The sequence below is a fragment of the Ixodes scapularis genome, unplaced genomic scaffold (genome assembly GCF_016920785.2).
Source record: "Ixodes scapularis isolate PalLabHiFi unplaced genomic scaffold, ASM1692078v2 ptg003262l_1__unscaffolded, whole genome shotgun sequence".
Classification (NCBI taxonomy): Eukaryota; Metazoa; Arthropoda; class Arachnida; order Ixodida; family Ixodidae; genus Ixodes; species Ixodes scapularis.
Window position 1 is genome coordinate 120,035 of NW_024610311.1, and position 15,320 is coordinate 135,354.

The 15,320-nt window shown below is 48.0% G+C and overlaps 1 protein-coding gene across 1 annotated transcript; it reads right to left on the bottom strand.

The window, feature by feature from the left end:
- Nucleotides 1-9,118: 9,118 nt before the first annotated feature.
- On the bottom strand, nucleotides 9,119-14,053 carry LOC121834693 (the record flags this gene model as incomplete). Its single annotated transcript, XM_042288421.1, has 4 exons — nucleotides 13,228-14,053; nucleotides 10,084-10,369; nucleotides 9,478-9,719; nucleotides 9,119-9,289 (listed from the first exon to the last, which is right to left on the bottom strand). Coding segments are annotated over exons 1-4 (1,506 nt in total), but the record flags the coding sequence as incomplete, so codon positions are not given.
- Nucleotides 14,054-15,320: the final 1,267 nt, after the last annotated feature.

The window sequence follows — 15,320 nt, forward strand, 5'->3', positions numbered from 1 at the left end:
TTGTTGTCACGACACTCTATCGCGCTATAGACGCGTCGATTTAAAGCTCATGAAGTCTTGAGAGAACTGTCAATTGTTTAGTCAGAGCAACGACGCAGCAAACGCGAAGTGAGAGACGACTGCGCCTCACTCTGATAAAATGTGAGCGTGGGACTCTCGAGCAGCGTTAACTTGCTGATGATGCAGGACGCTGCTTTGTCGTTGAGAATCCTTGTCCTGCGAACGCCGGCGAAAACGTTCCAGCGCTCGGCGTACCCTATAGTCGGTTACAAGTCAAGAAGGTAGGAGAAGCTCCTCCCACAAGTGTGATGCGCCCGTTTCAAATCTCTCCGCGGTCGAAAGAAGAGTTCACTGGAAACGCTCCTTGTTCCGCTTCAATGGATTCCCACTTGTCTCCGATCCCACTTTTTAAGAAAGCGACCTTTGTATTCATCGGAGAGGGAACCGAGCCCCTGAAAGCAGCCTTTGTATCCATCGGGGGGGAAAGCTAATCCCCGAAAGTCGTATTTGTTTCCGTCGGTGGGGGAGAACTCTAATCTCCCGCTCGTGGCTTCCACAATGCTAAGTCAAAGTCGAAAGATAAAGCAAATATGTACAGAGAAGCAAGACCCTCTTCGCGCGTTGTCCGCGACGTCACGGAAACGGTGGGACGCTATTGGATGCAAAGGTGGCGGAGGGATATCTGACTCCCTTTGAGGGGCATTTGCCGCTACCTTCTTAACCTGTAACTGACTATAGGCAGCAGTGCCTGTCAGCGACAGGCCGCGCAACATCGCAACCTTTCTGGGGCCTACTGGTAGTCTGCGAGCGCCGACGATTTATCGTCGCGACTTGAATGGGAGCATTTTATGAATTCCTGCGGCGAACATGAAACACCGCGAACATGAACTCCCGCGAACATAATCCCCGCGACGGCGAACCGCCGGCGCTCGCAGACGGAAGGTTCCGATGCTGTGCGAACGGTTGTTGGAGGACGCTGCGTAGGGTATACGCCGAGCGCTGGAACGGCTTCGAAGCCATTCGAAGGGCAAAGGATTCGCGACGACCAAGTAGTGTCTTGCATCTTCAGTAAGCTAACGGTGCTCGAGAGTTCCAAGCTTACATTTCCACAGAGCGAGCGCGGCCGGCCAGATCGAGGCGCAGTCAGCACTCGCGTCGCGATTGCTACGTCGTTGCTCCACCTACACCGCTAACATGTGCACTGGCATTCGAAACCACCCTCTCGAGACTTTATACGAGTCCAATAGACGGCTTTATAGCGCGATGAACCGTCGTGACAAGAGTAAAGCTCACCTCTGTAGTGACGTAAGCAGCGGGTTTATGTTCGTTGACGCCGCGTCGAGAACGACGAAATATACACATAAACATATTAAATATATTTAACACAGCAGGCAGAAAGTAATACAAACATGGCATTGACACGGACAAAGTAGAAGGCGCGCTACGATATACATATACTTACAAAATACACTGGAAACGACAGATAATTAGAGATAAAAAACGGAAGATTGAGATGACGTCAACGCCGAAATAAGGATATGCGCAGAGAAAGCAGCCGGCAAAACTGCAATAGTCCTATAGGCAGCTAAGGACGCTTTTGTGATCGTGGGCGTATCGCCGCGGCGACGTACGCCCCGTTAACCTGGCTGAAGAAAATCATCGCCCCGATCGAGCGCATGAATGACTCTCTTCCACTTTCGTACATCTGCAGCAACAAAAAAAAAAAAAGAAAAAAAAAAAAGGGTCGCGGGCCTATAGCCTAAGCAAACCATTGAGCCGACAGAAAAAATTGGATGGTCGCCAGTATATAGCTCGGGAGACATACATCCCTCTATAGCCGGCTAAAGCACATTGTAAGGTCGGAAGCTATAGCTTTGGTGACATAGATCACTATTGATTCGGCTAAAAAAAATTCAATGGTCGCGATTCTATAGATTTAGGGACATAAACCACTCTATAGTCGGCTAAAGCACATTGAATGGTCGGAGGACTATAGCTTTGGTGACATAAAACACTATAGAGGCGGCTAAAGAAAATTCGATGGTCGCGAGTCTATAGATTTAGGGACATACACCATTCTATAGCCGGCTAAAGAGCATTGAAAGGTCAGAGCCCTATAGCTTTGGTGACATAAAACGCTATAGAGTCGGCTAAAAAAATTGAATGGTCGCGACTCTATAGATTTAGGGACATACACCACTCTATAGCCGGCTAAAGCACATTCAATAGTCGCGAATCTGTAGCATCAAGGACATACATATTTCCATAGCTCGCTAAAGAATATTGAATATTCGCGAGTCTATAGCTGCATAGTCATAAATCCTTCTATAGCCAGGTATAAAAATCAGAATGGTCGAGATTCTAAAGCTTTGAAGACATACATTTTTCTATAGGTGGCTATAGCGTGTTTAATTGTTTCTTATGGCTGACCATAGAGGGCCATAGAAGGTGATAGCTTACCATATAGGATTTTCCATAGACGTCCATAGACCATTTTTGTGTGGGGTTACGACGAGTTTCCAGTAGACAGATAAAATAATTTTGCTTTATTAGTGACACGCTGTCGAAACGCGAATATGATGAAGAAATGAAGCGGGCTGCACGGTTTTGAATGGATTCGATTTGATTAATAAGGTAGGTTTGGTGAGGGGCCCAGATAGCGGAGGCGTACTCTAATTTCGGGCGAACATAGGTTTCATAGGACAATTTGCGGAGGTGAGAGGGCGCAGATTTAAGATTGCATTTCAAGTAACCGAGGGTACGGGATGCTTTAGCGGTTATCGTGTTAATGTGAGAAACCCAAGAAAGATTAGAAGTTAGTTCGACACCGAGGTACTGATAAGCGGAAGCAGCGATGGTGGGTGAATTGTTGAGTAAATATGGGAAGTTCTGAATTTGTGCGTTTACGGGTGAAAGAAACAAGTTTACATTTTGCCGTGTTAAGGGTCATTTGCCATTTGTGGCACCAGGTAACTACCCGATCAATATCAGTTTGGAGATGTAAGTGGTCGTCAGAGTTGTTAATCTTTCTGTACAGTACACAATCATCGGCAAAAAGACGTACACAGGATGTTAGCGACTGCCGGAGATCATTAATGTATATTAGAAATAGAAGAGGGCTAAGGACAGTACCTTGCGGCACCGCGGAGGTTACATCGGAAAGCTCCGAGTAAAAATCACCTACTGTCTTAAGGAGAGAAAGTTTTGGATCCAGGAAAGAGTTAAGTCGTCAATGCGAAGTGAGGAGAGTTTAGATATTAGACGGCAGTAAAGCACGTGGTCGAACGCTTTAAAGAAGTCTAAGAAAGGAAGTGTATATATATATACATATATCCTGGTACACACACACACACCATATATATATATATATATATGCGGTGTCTGAAGTTACCAGGCTCGATCTAAATTGGACAGTAAAAATCGACGCCTGCACGTAGCAATCTACACTTTTCGTCAAAGGTGTATTTCACAGCTCGGTTTACCTCGTCAAATTACAAAGCGTAGCTCCCTTTCTTTAAAAACTAGGGCCAAGAAACCTGCCAGGGTCAATGGCGGGTGGCGACTTAGACGACCAAGTCGAGTTGCGGGGCGAGTTATGCGCGCGTTTTAGATCGAGCCTTCCCAACCTTTCACTGCGTAGTTTTATCAGTGGTTGACTCTAGGTAAAACAGTATGTAACGTAAGCCACGCGTTCCCCACTTTGAATTTCATTCTGACATGTTAGTACTTGACAAATGTTGCAGTCAATATTACGGCGTCGCCATCGAGTTTAAAACGTAAGTAATATTTGACCCAATTACGAGTCTCTCTGGTCTCGCCCTCACGGATTGAAGGTACTCAAATGTCTGAACGAGTCTCTCGAACCTGTGCCGCAAACGCAGATGTCAAGGTTAGTCTTCAACAAGATGTGGGCGGAGCAAGGTGAATGATGCTCTAGGAAAGGGGCGCGTCTGGGAGAGGGGCTAAGTATGGGCGGAAAAGAGGGCGAGATGTGTTCCACGATTGCCGCGTGAAACTTGTTTACGTTTTTTTATGAGGGATGAGACTAGATTTTTTGTAACCATTCTCAGAACAGTGCAGACAAAAAGAAACGTGCGTACACTTTCCCAGGATATTAAAAAAGATGACAACCGCGATCAGGTTTTGAGAACCAGTAGTCCCCAAATTGTTTTTTTTTTTTTTGATAAATTATAATTCGAAATATATGTACCGTCGACTGCATTTAGAATTTTATCTGCAATATATTGAAACGCTAAACCCTAGTGCTATATAAAAAAAATGATTCGTTATTAGCACGTTGTCATCATATACATCATTTATTTTTCCTTAAACTCCCAAGGGCTTGTACGAGGGAGTGAAGACTTCAACATAAAACAACACAGATATTTAATAAACAAAAACCCGGTGTAATCTTATTAAGGTTACAAAAAATAGGGCAATGGCTACAGCAAATTTATTTGTGTCAGTTTCCCTGCTGACACTAATGTGACGCTGACATGTTGCAAACTCATAGCCAGCGTTGATCAACTATCAGGGGCTGGGCACCGAGCCCGAACAGCCGCTGAGTGCTTGGGTCAGCCGTGGGCATGTGCAACCAACTCGCGACACCAGATAGACCGCCTCTCCCTCCAGATGGCGCCACAGGGGCGCAAGTCCTCGCGCTCCGCTGGTCCATCTCGTTTCGTTGAGCACTGTACAGAACCGGTGGAGTTTCAATCATTTCAATAAACTTAGGTCATTCGGTAAAAATATGAGGCGGAAAGTCTGTCCTGATTTAGAACGCGCGTAAGCTCTGAGCACGGTGGACATTGTGCTTGAGGTATTAGGCGGTCGTAGCGCGAACTCTCGATCGGGCTACGACCGATCGGCCTTATTCGATCGGCGTGAATAAGGCCCGATCTCTTGATCGGGCCTTATTCACGTTCGCATTATTCGTTAAGATTTGTTTGCTCGCTTCAAGAATTAAGCACGCAGTTTCGTGCTTTTATATATGCTTAAGCAACGATGCCAAAAAATATTTCACATAGCACGGTTTCCTGCAGTGTTACGTCTGTGCCCTCGGACTCACACCAACTACATTCTGATTTGTTTCCCATTTCAGGTTTTCTCTTGGCACGCGACATTGGACGGGCGACTAAGCACTTCTTCAACTCCTGCGTGCACTTTATGCTTCAAATAAAACCAAACCCAAGTCCCCGCGTCACCATTGCTGTAAGTAGGCAGGTCTGCTACGTTATTGGTGGGGTTTGAAGAAGCCATTGCAAAAATACTACTTTTAAGTAAAGGTTGTTTGGGAGAAAAAAAACTTTATACTGCTCAAATAAATTACGTATCGCTGACAGCTTAGACTCCACCCGAATTTCGGGCTAATTATTGGCTGTAGCTAGATTTTAGTGTTTCAAAAGTGAGTGGTCTTTGATTTGAAGTTATCACCGATTTGCGACTATTTATAGAGTGAAATAGTGTCCCTTTCTGGCAGTAGACGCTACTCATATCCGTGTACTCTTCAAACCATTTAATAAATCCCTGGCACATTTTGATTTAAAATTATAACAATAGGCTAGTTAAATCCAGCATGATTATAATTGTGCATTTCCTAGAGAAGAATGCGTTTTTTTTTTGGTAAATTGAGTTGTCTGTTAAGGTACGTTATCTATAACTTTCTAGATGAGCTTTCCTCGCGGCTTCCAATATAAGGAAACCAAAAATTCATTCGCCTAAATAAAACAAAAAAAAAATAAAGATCTTTTTTTTTTTTTTTTTTGCGGCATCCTTATTAACGCACCGCCAAAGTGAAAAAGAAGGAGTGCGACATATATTGAGGTAACGTGATTTTAGATGCATCTCTTAGAGGGCCACCACATTCTGATACACTGGTGCTCACAACTTGTTTTGTGCTTCCTTCCTCTCTTTTCATTGTATCGGTGGCTTCATGAAAGCGTGTCCCGCCATCCGAAATCCCGCGGTCCCGAAAATGAAGATTTGTCTTTTAGGACGTTTTCAGTGATGGTTTGGTCTTGCAGCCCCTACCAACGTCTCGAGAAAAAGCACTAGAAGTATCGTAAAACTGTATGGTGTAGATGTTCAACCATGGTGAAACAACAAACGAACAGCAGAGCACGTGCCCTACTCAGAACCTGAGCCAGTGGAACTTGGTTGTGCTTTGGTGCCTAAAGCGCGTCTCCGACTGGTGTGTTTAGGGTAATATGCTGCCCAGCGCTCCCGAAGTGGGGACAAATTACGTCACAGAAGCCGGAGTGTCCTCCTGTCGGATGTCGCGATCCTGGCGGTTGGTCGTAGAATTGTTGGCAGAAAGCACGAGCGAACGAGAGTGTCGCTGTCGTCATGACGTCCCAACTTCTGGCTACTGAAGCTTCCCTGGACTGACAAAGTGGAGAGCGACCTGCAGCACAACAGGCGTCTGCCACGGACACCCCAGCTGCTGAGACACCGCCAGGATCGTGACCGGCGACAGCGTGACACTTGTATGACGTCATCAGGCGGAAATCGAGGGACTACTTCTTTTGGAAGGAGCAATCGCACCATTCGGGGACGCATTCCAGGCACCATGCTTGCACACCTCTGGCGAGAATATTGTCGGCACTTCCCGCCGCTTTCATTCTTGGTCCCACGTGGCATGACGCTCGCCGTTCGGTCGATAGACGCACCGTTGAATTTCTTATTTTTAAAAAAAGAGCTACATTCATAGCCTCCTTTATACTCATAATGCCTGCCCAATGGTTGCTTCACATATTTGCTGCTAGAGGCGCCAAAACCCCTTACAAAACTGCAGACGACGTTTTTCCGCTGCTCGCTGCGGCAGTCCACTGTGACGCCGTTTTTGAATTGAATACATTTTAACCCCTGCTATGAAGCTAACGCAGGACACCATCAGTTATAACCTTTCTTTTAGCTTTCACGTCTTGGGTTTGTTTCTGTGCTGAGATGTCGCCGGACCTTGTCATAACGAAAGCATTAATTGTCAATCAAAATAAAAAGGAGACAGACAGGCTGGCAGTCCTTCACAACGTTGAAACAGCGACCACTTAGCGTTTTTACTGCTTTTGGAGCAGAGCCGTGTCCTGAGACAAGTGGTTTTCTGAAAACTGCGAATGAGTTTTCGCTGACCGAAAACCTGCGCACCCGTCAGCAGCACTCTGACCGGGGATCTTAAAATACATTTTCTATTTCCTTTGCTTTCTTTAGGTGCACAGCCCCTTGATGTTTTGACCGGTTTCTTGTGGTCCGCCCTGTTTTTCACGTATGCAGTTCTAGAGCTTTGACAATTTCCTAGATAGAAGCTTGTTGAATATCTTTCTGAGGTCATGCTTGTAAGTCACAAATGCGGACTAGTTTGTGAAAATTGGCCTGAGATAAATAGTACACAAAATGTGCAGGAAATCTTTGTAACGGTTGACACCTTTCTCTGCTTTGCGCATTTCAGAGACCCATGGTGGATAAGTGTATCACTGCAGTCTCAGCGGCTGCATACAAAGGCTTTTCCAGCATATTTCGTTTTTTCAGTAAAACCCCCTAGCAAGTTCTTCAGCGCATACAACACCCTCATCAGCTTGTCTGATGGATAGTATAGTCTTCCCCTGTGCCGGTGTCTCATGAGGAAATCACTGTAGGGTGTCAGTCATAGGAGCCTGCTTAATGACCAGTACGAAGCAGTCACTGCAATTGACATGTTCTTTCCCCACCCGTGCCAACTATCCGCCTACCATAGAGATGGCCGATATCTCACGGGTGGGAAGGAAGTAGTATGTTCGCGTCAAGTCAGCTTCGAAGACGGCCTTCGCTTCCTTGGGGAAAGCATTTGCTTCTTCCTTTCCTGCGCTCTTGTTCGCAGGCAGAGGGAGTGCTTGACAGCTCGACAAGTGCGCCACGTTGCCGTCCTTGGGGGCAGAGATTATCCTTGTCTTCAATATTCTCTCCAGGCCAGAAATGGCAGCCCTCATGTCCATCTGGTCGTTGCTGCCAGTAGACCTTCGAAGCCACCCGAAGAACGATTCTATGGGTTCAGAAGAGAATTTCCGTGTCAAGACGAACCTGAAGTTTTGTTCTGTGAGTAGGTAGCGGATGCACCCCACATTAAACGCAATAGTCATCAGCAATGCTTGGAAGGCTTCACGCGTGAGGAAGTTTTTTGCGCAACTTCGTGACTCCATATTTTGCAGGTACTTCACGAATGTTGTTTCGAGCCAGGTAAGGCGGATATCGTCTACAGAATAGCATAGTTTGCTCTCGAGAAGATTCTGGTGGATATGTTGTGTGCAGTTGCTCACATACATTAAGAGGAACCACTTGTGAGCATTCTTCATAAATTTCACCTTGGGTCCAACACTTCCATAACATATGCTAGATGCGTGGCCTGTTTGCTGTTGCATAAACTGCAATGCTGCAGTCACCGGTGGTGAGAAGACTTGTACTGCTTTTTGCACGTTCATCTTCTCCAGGTTGCTAGGGAAGACATGCTGCCTCGGCAGAAAACAAACTGGTTTTAAAGGACTGTTGCATTGTAGCTTATACATGTTCTTTAGGTGAACGAAGCTCACTTCCCCAGCACCATCCGAGGTCTCTTGCAAGAAACTGTGAGCAAACATTCTTAATCAGATGACATTGATCAGACGCAACAAATAGCTTTCGGGAGCCGTCGTTGGGATGCTCGATGCAGTGCGTGGGATGTCCACCACTAAGGGTCTGCATTGCGAGGACGTTTGCCCTGTGACTGTCAGTCACAATGCAGGTAACAATAAACCTATTGGCCTCTACCTCTCTGATAATGAATTTCATCATGCTGGACAGCAACAACCCTCCGCATCCCTTTGTGAAGAAATGCCCCACGGGTCTACGTAACCGTACTGTGAGACCGCTGAGCACAAAGCATAGTAGGGAATTGGCAAGCACGGGCTCGGCTGCAGTTATTGACCGTGACACCGTCAAAGCCTTGGCCAAGATTCACCTCACAGACGAAAGCATCCCTCTGCTTCTGGTATTGAAAACTTTGTTTTATGCGTATTTCGTCAGCGACCAGGGAGCATACTATAGACTGTTGTACTGCCAAGTTCTGTGCTTCAAAGTTGAGTCTCTCTCGGACTAATGGTGTAAACCCTACCTCACCGCTCATCCCTCCAATGTAGCGCTGCAGTGTACTGCGTCCTGGCAATTGGAGCAGGCCTTCACCCTTCATGTACTCGTACGCCTTGGTAGAAAGGTTCCTGAGAATCGCAGCATGCCGTGCTGTTGTTTCAGGCCATGTGGGTCTCTTCTTATTGAAGTTGTTGGCCTGCATGGTCAAGTGGAAATTTTGCCCCGAGATCCTTTTCATTTTCTTTTTCAATCATGCACCGAAATGACGGTATATAAGGGTCCTCCTTGATCTTCTCCAGCGTTTCTTTGTAGCTATCAACTCTGTGTTTTATCCGCGCAACCTGCAGCTTAATATCGCGCACCTTTCTTCCACCTCTGGCATACCCGGCAGGAAGTCGCACCTCGAATGTCGGCATTCATCTCGGTGACTTTAGGGTCCGAGGGACACGCATACAACTTCATGGGATCGTGTGTAACACCTGTATCGTCCACGGCGTTGACACCGGTTTCACTTGACTGTAGAGCAAGAACGGTGGTGTTAAGAATATTGTGTGCCCTGTTGCACTTCACAATCGCGTTGTTAGGTCTTGAATTTTTTGTCGACGATTGCATGTAGGAAGGATAACCTTCAAATACGCTTGGTTCGGCACCTTTTCATAGCCGCCTAACTTTACACCCTTCTTTGAAGTCCGTTGGAAGAAAGTACCTACTACATGCCGTTGAGTAGCAGGAGGAAAAATTTGACATTCAGTCTGTACTAACTGTGCTAACTTGAGCTGACGACATTCCAACGGGCAAAGAGACCTTCTTTATTGAACGTGCTATACTTATAGGCGCTTGTCACGTGACATCCGTGACCGGGGTGCGCACAGCCGATGCGCCGTGGTGCGCCGTGACTTGCAGCGCCACGCTGCTACATTCCTTCCCCCTCACATCAGCTTCGGAAGTCCTCCGGTTTGTACCTGTCCGGTGGACGCCGCACTCGCTTACTTCTTCTGGAAGTCGGTGCCTCAGTACAAGGCTCCGGTGTCGTCACTGGCGCACTTGTGGAACTCGGTGGTGGAAGCGGCTGCTGACGCGTCCGTGTAGCTTGTTGACTGCCGGCTTGAGAGTCCGCTGGCATAGCAGCAGAAGCAACTTGTGGCACCATCGGCTGGGTTTCTCGAGGCACCGGAACATCTGGGAGCGTAGGCTCCTCCGGCGTAGGCGGGGCAGTAAGGGACGTCGGGCTTGCAAGGCGGTCTCGGATGTGGTCGGCGTGTGTGAACCGCACAACCTGCGCCACTTTCACTAAATATGTCACAGGACTGACGACTTGAGTCACCACACCTTCTTCCCATGACACTAGCTCGCCTCGCACCGTTTTGACCAACACAGTATCACCCACAACAGAAGACCGGTTAGCACCTCGCGACGCATCACTCTGTTCCTTCAGGTGCTGCTGTTTGTTTTGCATGGCTTTTACAAAATCGGGTTTAAGCAAAGAAGGTTTCACTCGTGGCTGTCGCTTCAAAAACAGCTCGGCTGGAGTGCGACCAGTGGTACTGTTTGGGGTGTTTGGATAGCTCAGTAAAAAGCTATCCAAACGCTCGAGCAAAGAGTGTTTCTTGCCACTCTGTTTCTCGTCTAACAATTGCTTCAGCAGAGTTTTTTTTTTGTGGTCTGCACAAGACGCTCTGCTGCGCCGTTGGAGGCAGCATGATAGGGTGGCGTCTTAACGTGCTTGATGCCATTCACCCTCATAAACTCAGAAAACTCATCTGAAACAAACTGAGGTCCGTTATCACTCACCAGTACCTCTGGTAGCCCATAAGCCGCAAATACACTTCGCAATTTGTCGAGTGTTTTACCAGTAGTGGTGGAAGACATGGACCACACTTTGATCCATTTCGAGAAAGCATCCACCAGTACTAGGAAGACATGGCCTTCTTTAGCAGCAAAATCCACGTGTACACGTTGCCACGGCTTAGTTGGATAGCTCCATGGCTGTAACGGTACAGGTGGAGCAGCGTTCTGAACAGACTGACATACGCGACACTGTCGTACGTAGCTCTCGATTTCTAGGTCTAGCCCTGGCCACCATACAAAACTTCTGGCAAGCATTTTCATGCGGCTAGCACCTGGATGGTCCTCATGCAACAGTGCCAAAACCTGTGACTGCAGCTTTTCAGGTACAATCACCCTTGAGCCCCAGGTGACGCAGCCTTGCTCAAATGACAACTCGTCACGTCGTACATGGTACGGTTTTAGCTCTTCGCTACTTTGGGCAGGCCATCCATTCAGAACGTAGTTAGCTACGCGAGACAAGGTCAAGTCACGTTTTGTAGCTCTAGCTACGTCTTCCGCGATCAAAGGAGTACTGTCAAACAACAAAAGACTCAGCAGGGTCGTCAGCTGTTGTCATCGGTCGTGGGAGTCTAGACAGAGCATCAGCCACCTCGACAGCTTTTCCTTTATGGTACTTGAGTTTGTACCTATAGGCTGCAAGAATCATTGCCCATCTTTGCATTCGAGCTGCCGCTAGCGTAGGTACAGGCTTATCGTGCCCCAGTATGCCAAGCAGTGGCTGATGGTCTGTATAGAGAGTGAACTCCCTACCATACAGGTAGCGATGGAACTTTTTCAGACCAAACATCAGAGCTAGCGCTTCCCGCTCGCACTGCGCATAGTTCTTTTCCGCTGACGTGAGCGTTCGCGACGCGAACGCCACTGGGCGCTCTTCCCCTTCTGGTGTTACATGAAAAATGACAGCACCAATCCCGTACGATGAAGCATCACACAGCAATGCAATTGGCTTGTCTACGTCGTAGAACGTAAGAACCTGGCTGTTTACGAGCAACTGCTTCGTAGCAGCAAAGGCCTCGCTGCACTTCCGAGTCCACGACCACTTTTCACCTTTTTTCAACAACCGATAAAGCGGTTCAGCTACGCACGAAACATTCTTGAGAAACTTGGCGTAAAAGTTTAGCATCCCCAAATACGCCTTCAGTTCCGTTACGCAGGTGGGCTCGGGCGCTTCCGTGATAGCCTTTGTCATTGCTTCTGTCGGGTAAATGCCATCGGCACTCACCGTGTGACCAAGGTAGGTCACCGAGCTTTGGAAAAAACGGCACTTGTCCGTTTTCAAAGTGACATGGTAGTCACGAAGTCGACGCAAGACGCATTCCAGCGTCTTTTGACAGTCCTGGGTGTCCTTTCCAGACACGATGACGTCATCAATGTAGCATCCCACATGAGGTATGCCTTTAAGCACCTCGTCCATGAAGGACTGAAAAATGGCTGGCGCACTGGCCACACCAAACGGTAGGCGTTGGAACTGAAACAACCCCATGTTCGTGTTTATAGTCAAAAGTGGTTTGGACTCGGCAGCCAGCGGTACCTGCTGATACGCAGCAGAAAGATCCAGCACGCAAAACACTTTGCCACCTGCGATGGCAGTGTGCAGATCTTCAGGTCGCGGCAGTGGGTAATGGTCGGTTTTTAGTACAGGGTTGATCGTTACTTTGTAATCCCCGCACAACCTGAGTGATCCATCTTTCTTGTGAATTACAACTACCGGAGTCGCCCACTCACTGTGACTTACGCGGCGTAAAACCCCGCTCTTCTCTAGCCTGTCCAGCTCTTCTCCAACCTTATCGCGTAACGCGTAAGGCACCGGTCTCGCCTTGCAAAAAACCGGCTTACAATCTTGTTTTAGAACTATCTTCGCTTGATAGTTGTTCGTGACACTAGACTGATTAGAAAATACTGTCGGGAACTTGTTACGCAGCGCTTCTATTCGGTGTGAATCAGTTACATGCTCCAGTGACATGACGCTTTTCCAATCAAGTCTGAGCCTCTCAAGCCAGTTCCGCCCATGAGCAACGGCAATTTCTTGCCTTGGTTATCGACGACGATAACGGGCAGTTTCAAAGTTTGGTTTTCGTATGTGACGGAAACGTCACATTGCCCTTTTACCGGGATTCGTTCACCCGTGTACGTTTTTAGGTTTACCCGAGATGGCTCACACTTGACATGAGGGAACGCGGTTTTCGCAACACTTTCAGGAACAATTGTTACAGCCGCTCCTGTATCAATTTGCATGAAAACGTCCGCCCCTTCAACATTGACTTTCACTTCATAACCCGAACGCACCGTGTTAAGGCAGTGATAGACGTCCAGTTCTGAATCGTCCTCCGAGCAGTCCACTGCATTCGCGTTCTTGGGTCCCTTTTTCTCGTTCGAGCACACTTTTTGCAAATGGCCTAACTTGCCACACTTGTGACACGTAGCATTCTTGTACCAACATTTGCTTGCCGCATGCGCCCTTCCACATCTTTCGCAAGACTTCTTGCTTTGCTTGTGTTTTCGAACGTCACGCTTATTGACGTTATCTTTCTGGTTCGCTCTTATCTCGTTCAACGACGCGTCTTTGCTTCCGGCGTGTAGTAACGCTGTCTGTCGTGCGGCCTGCTCTTGATCCAATGCGATCTTGCATGCCCTTTCGAAGGTTAAGCTTTCTTCGGCGAATGGCGCACGTTGCGTTTCTTCGCGCCGTATTCCCGCCACAAGCCTGTCCCTCAGAGCATCTTGCAGAAACTGGCCAAAGTCACACTTCCTTGCCAAATGCTTTAGCGCTACAATGAAATCTTCAACGCTCTCCTGTTCCTCTTGTACACGTCTGTTGAATTTGCACCTTTCCGCTATGACCGAGCTCTTCGGGCTATAGTGGTTTTTCAGCAAAACTTTCACTTCTTCGAACGACTTATCTCCCGGTACTGCCGGTACGACCAAGCTTTTCAGAACTTCGTAAGCTCGAGGTCCTATAACGGTCAAGAACACCGCTAGCTTCTTTTCTGGTTTGATGTCGTTTGCGCTAACGAAGTGCTCGAAACGCTCTAAATACGAGTCAAAATTCTGTTGTTTTTCGTCGTATTCGTCAAGCTTTCCAAGAGGTGCCATATTTCGGCAAACCGACGGTGTACTTATCGCTTGCTGGCTTCCGTCCGTCGTGTCCGCTCCGTCCGTCGCCCACTTGAGATGCGATGACTGCGCTGCTTTGGCTGTCGCTGTCCGTTCAGTTGGCCCCGCTCGTATGGTGCTCGTCTGCTGCCGTCTGCGACGCTTCCGCTGGGCAGCGCGGGTGCGTTGTCATCCTCGTCGCCAATGTGCTAACTTGAGCAGACGACATTCCAACGGGCAAAGAGACCTTCTTTATTGAACGTGCTATACTTATAGGCGCTTGTCACGTGACATCCGTGACCGGGGTGCGCACAGCCGATGCGCCGTGGTGCGCCGTGACTTGCAGCGCCACGCTGCTACACTAACTTGTCAGGACAGCGTTCCAACTGCGGCGCTTATATACAGATAATGGTATCCCACGGCACGCGCCGATTGGTCCGCGATTCAGCACGCAGTAATTTGCTACGTCACACTATAACACAGTCTTTTCTTGATATCAGATTAATCCACTTCTTACAGTCGTCGGTGTTGCTTGGAATCTCATGAAACGACAGCCCCGGCACCTTCTTTCGCGAGTCCGAGTTGCACATGGGCGCACAACAGTAAGGCATGATGCGACTTAGAATGCAGCACCAGGAGTCGGCACTAAGTGCAAGGTGCTGAAGAGCCCACGACCAATAAATGGAATGAAGTGACCGCGCGTGTACGTGTGGCGTCACGCCGTGCGTGCCAGGAGCCGCAGGCAGCCTCGTGCTATTGAGCTATGCCGGCTATGGCTCTAGAGCTCTGCGAGTCAAACGACGACCGAAAGAATCGTTTCTCATGTCACAAAAAATTACGTGATCAAGGACCTATTTGATCACTTATGGTCACGTTACCGCGTAACATAACATGGAAAACTTACGTTATAAGCGAACTTAAAGTGATAACGTAGCTTCCGCTAGCTACGGTGAACTGTAGCAGCAGACACCGGACAAAAGCGTCGTCTGCATATCCATATGAGCTTTCGGCGCCCCCTAGTTGCAAATATGTGAAGTAGGCGCGACGACGACAAAGAAACTATTGGGCAGGCATTTTCAGTAAAGGAGGCTTTGCTACAGTGAACTAGCCGGCCTTCAGGTGAGGCGCTTTGTCTAGAACCTACCAGGTGGCGCTGGTGTTCGACTCCGGAGCAATCCTGCAAGCGAAGTTCGCACCAAGCGTAGCTGTCTTTTATCTTAGCGGTTCATCAGTTTGGCCTATATATGCGTTATGGGCGTTTCAACGCCTATGAAATAATGTTTAGA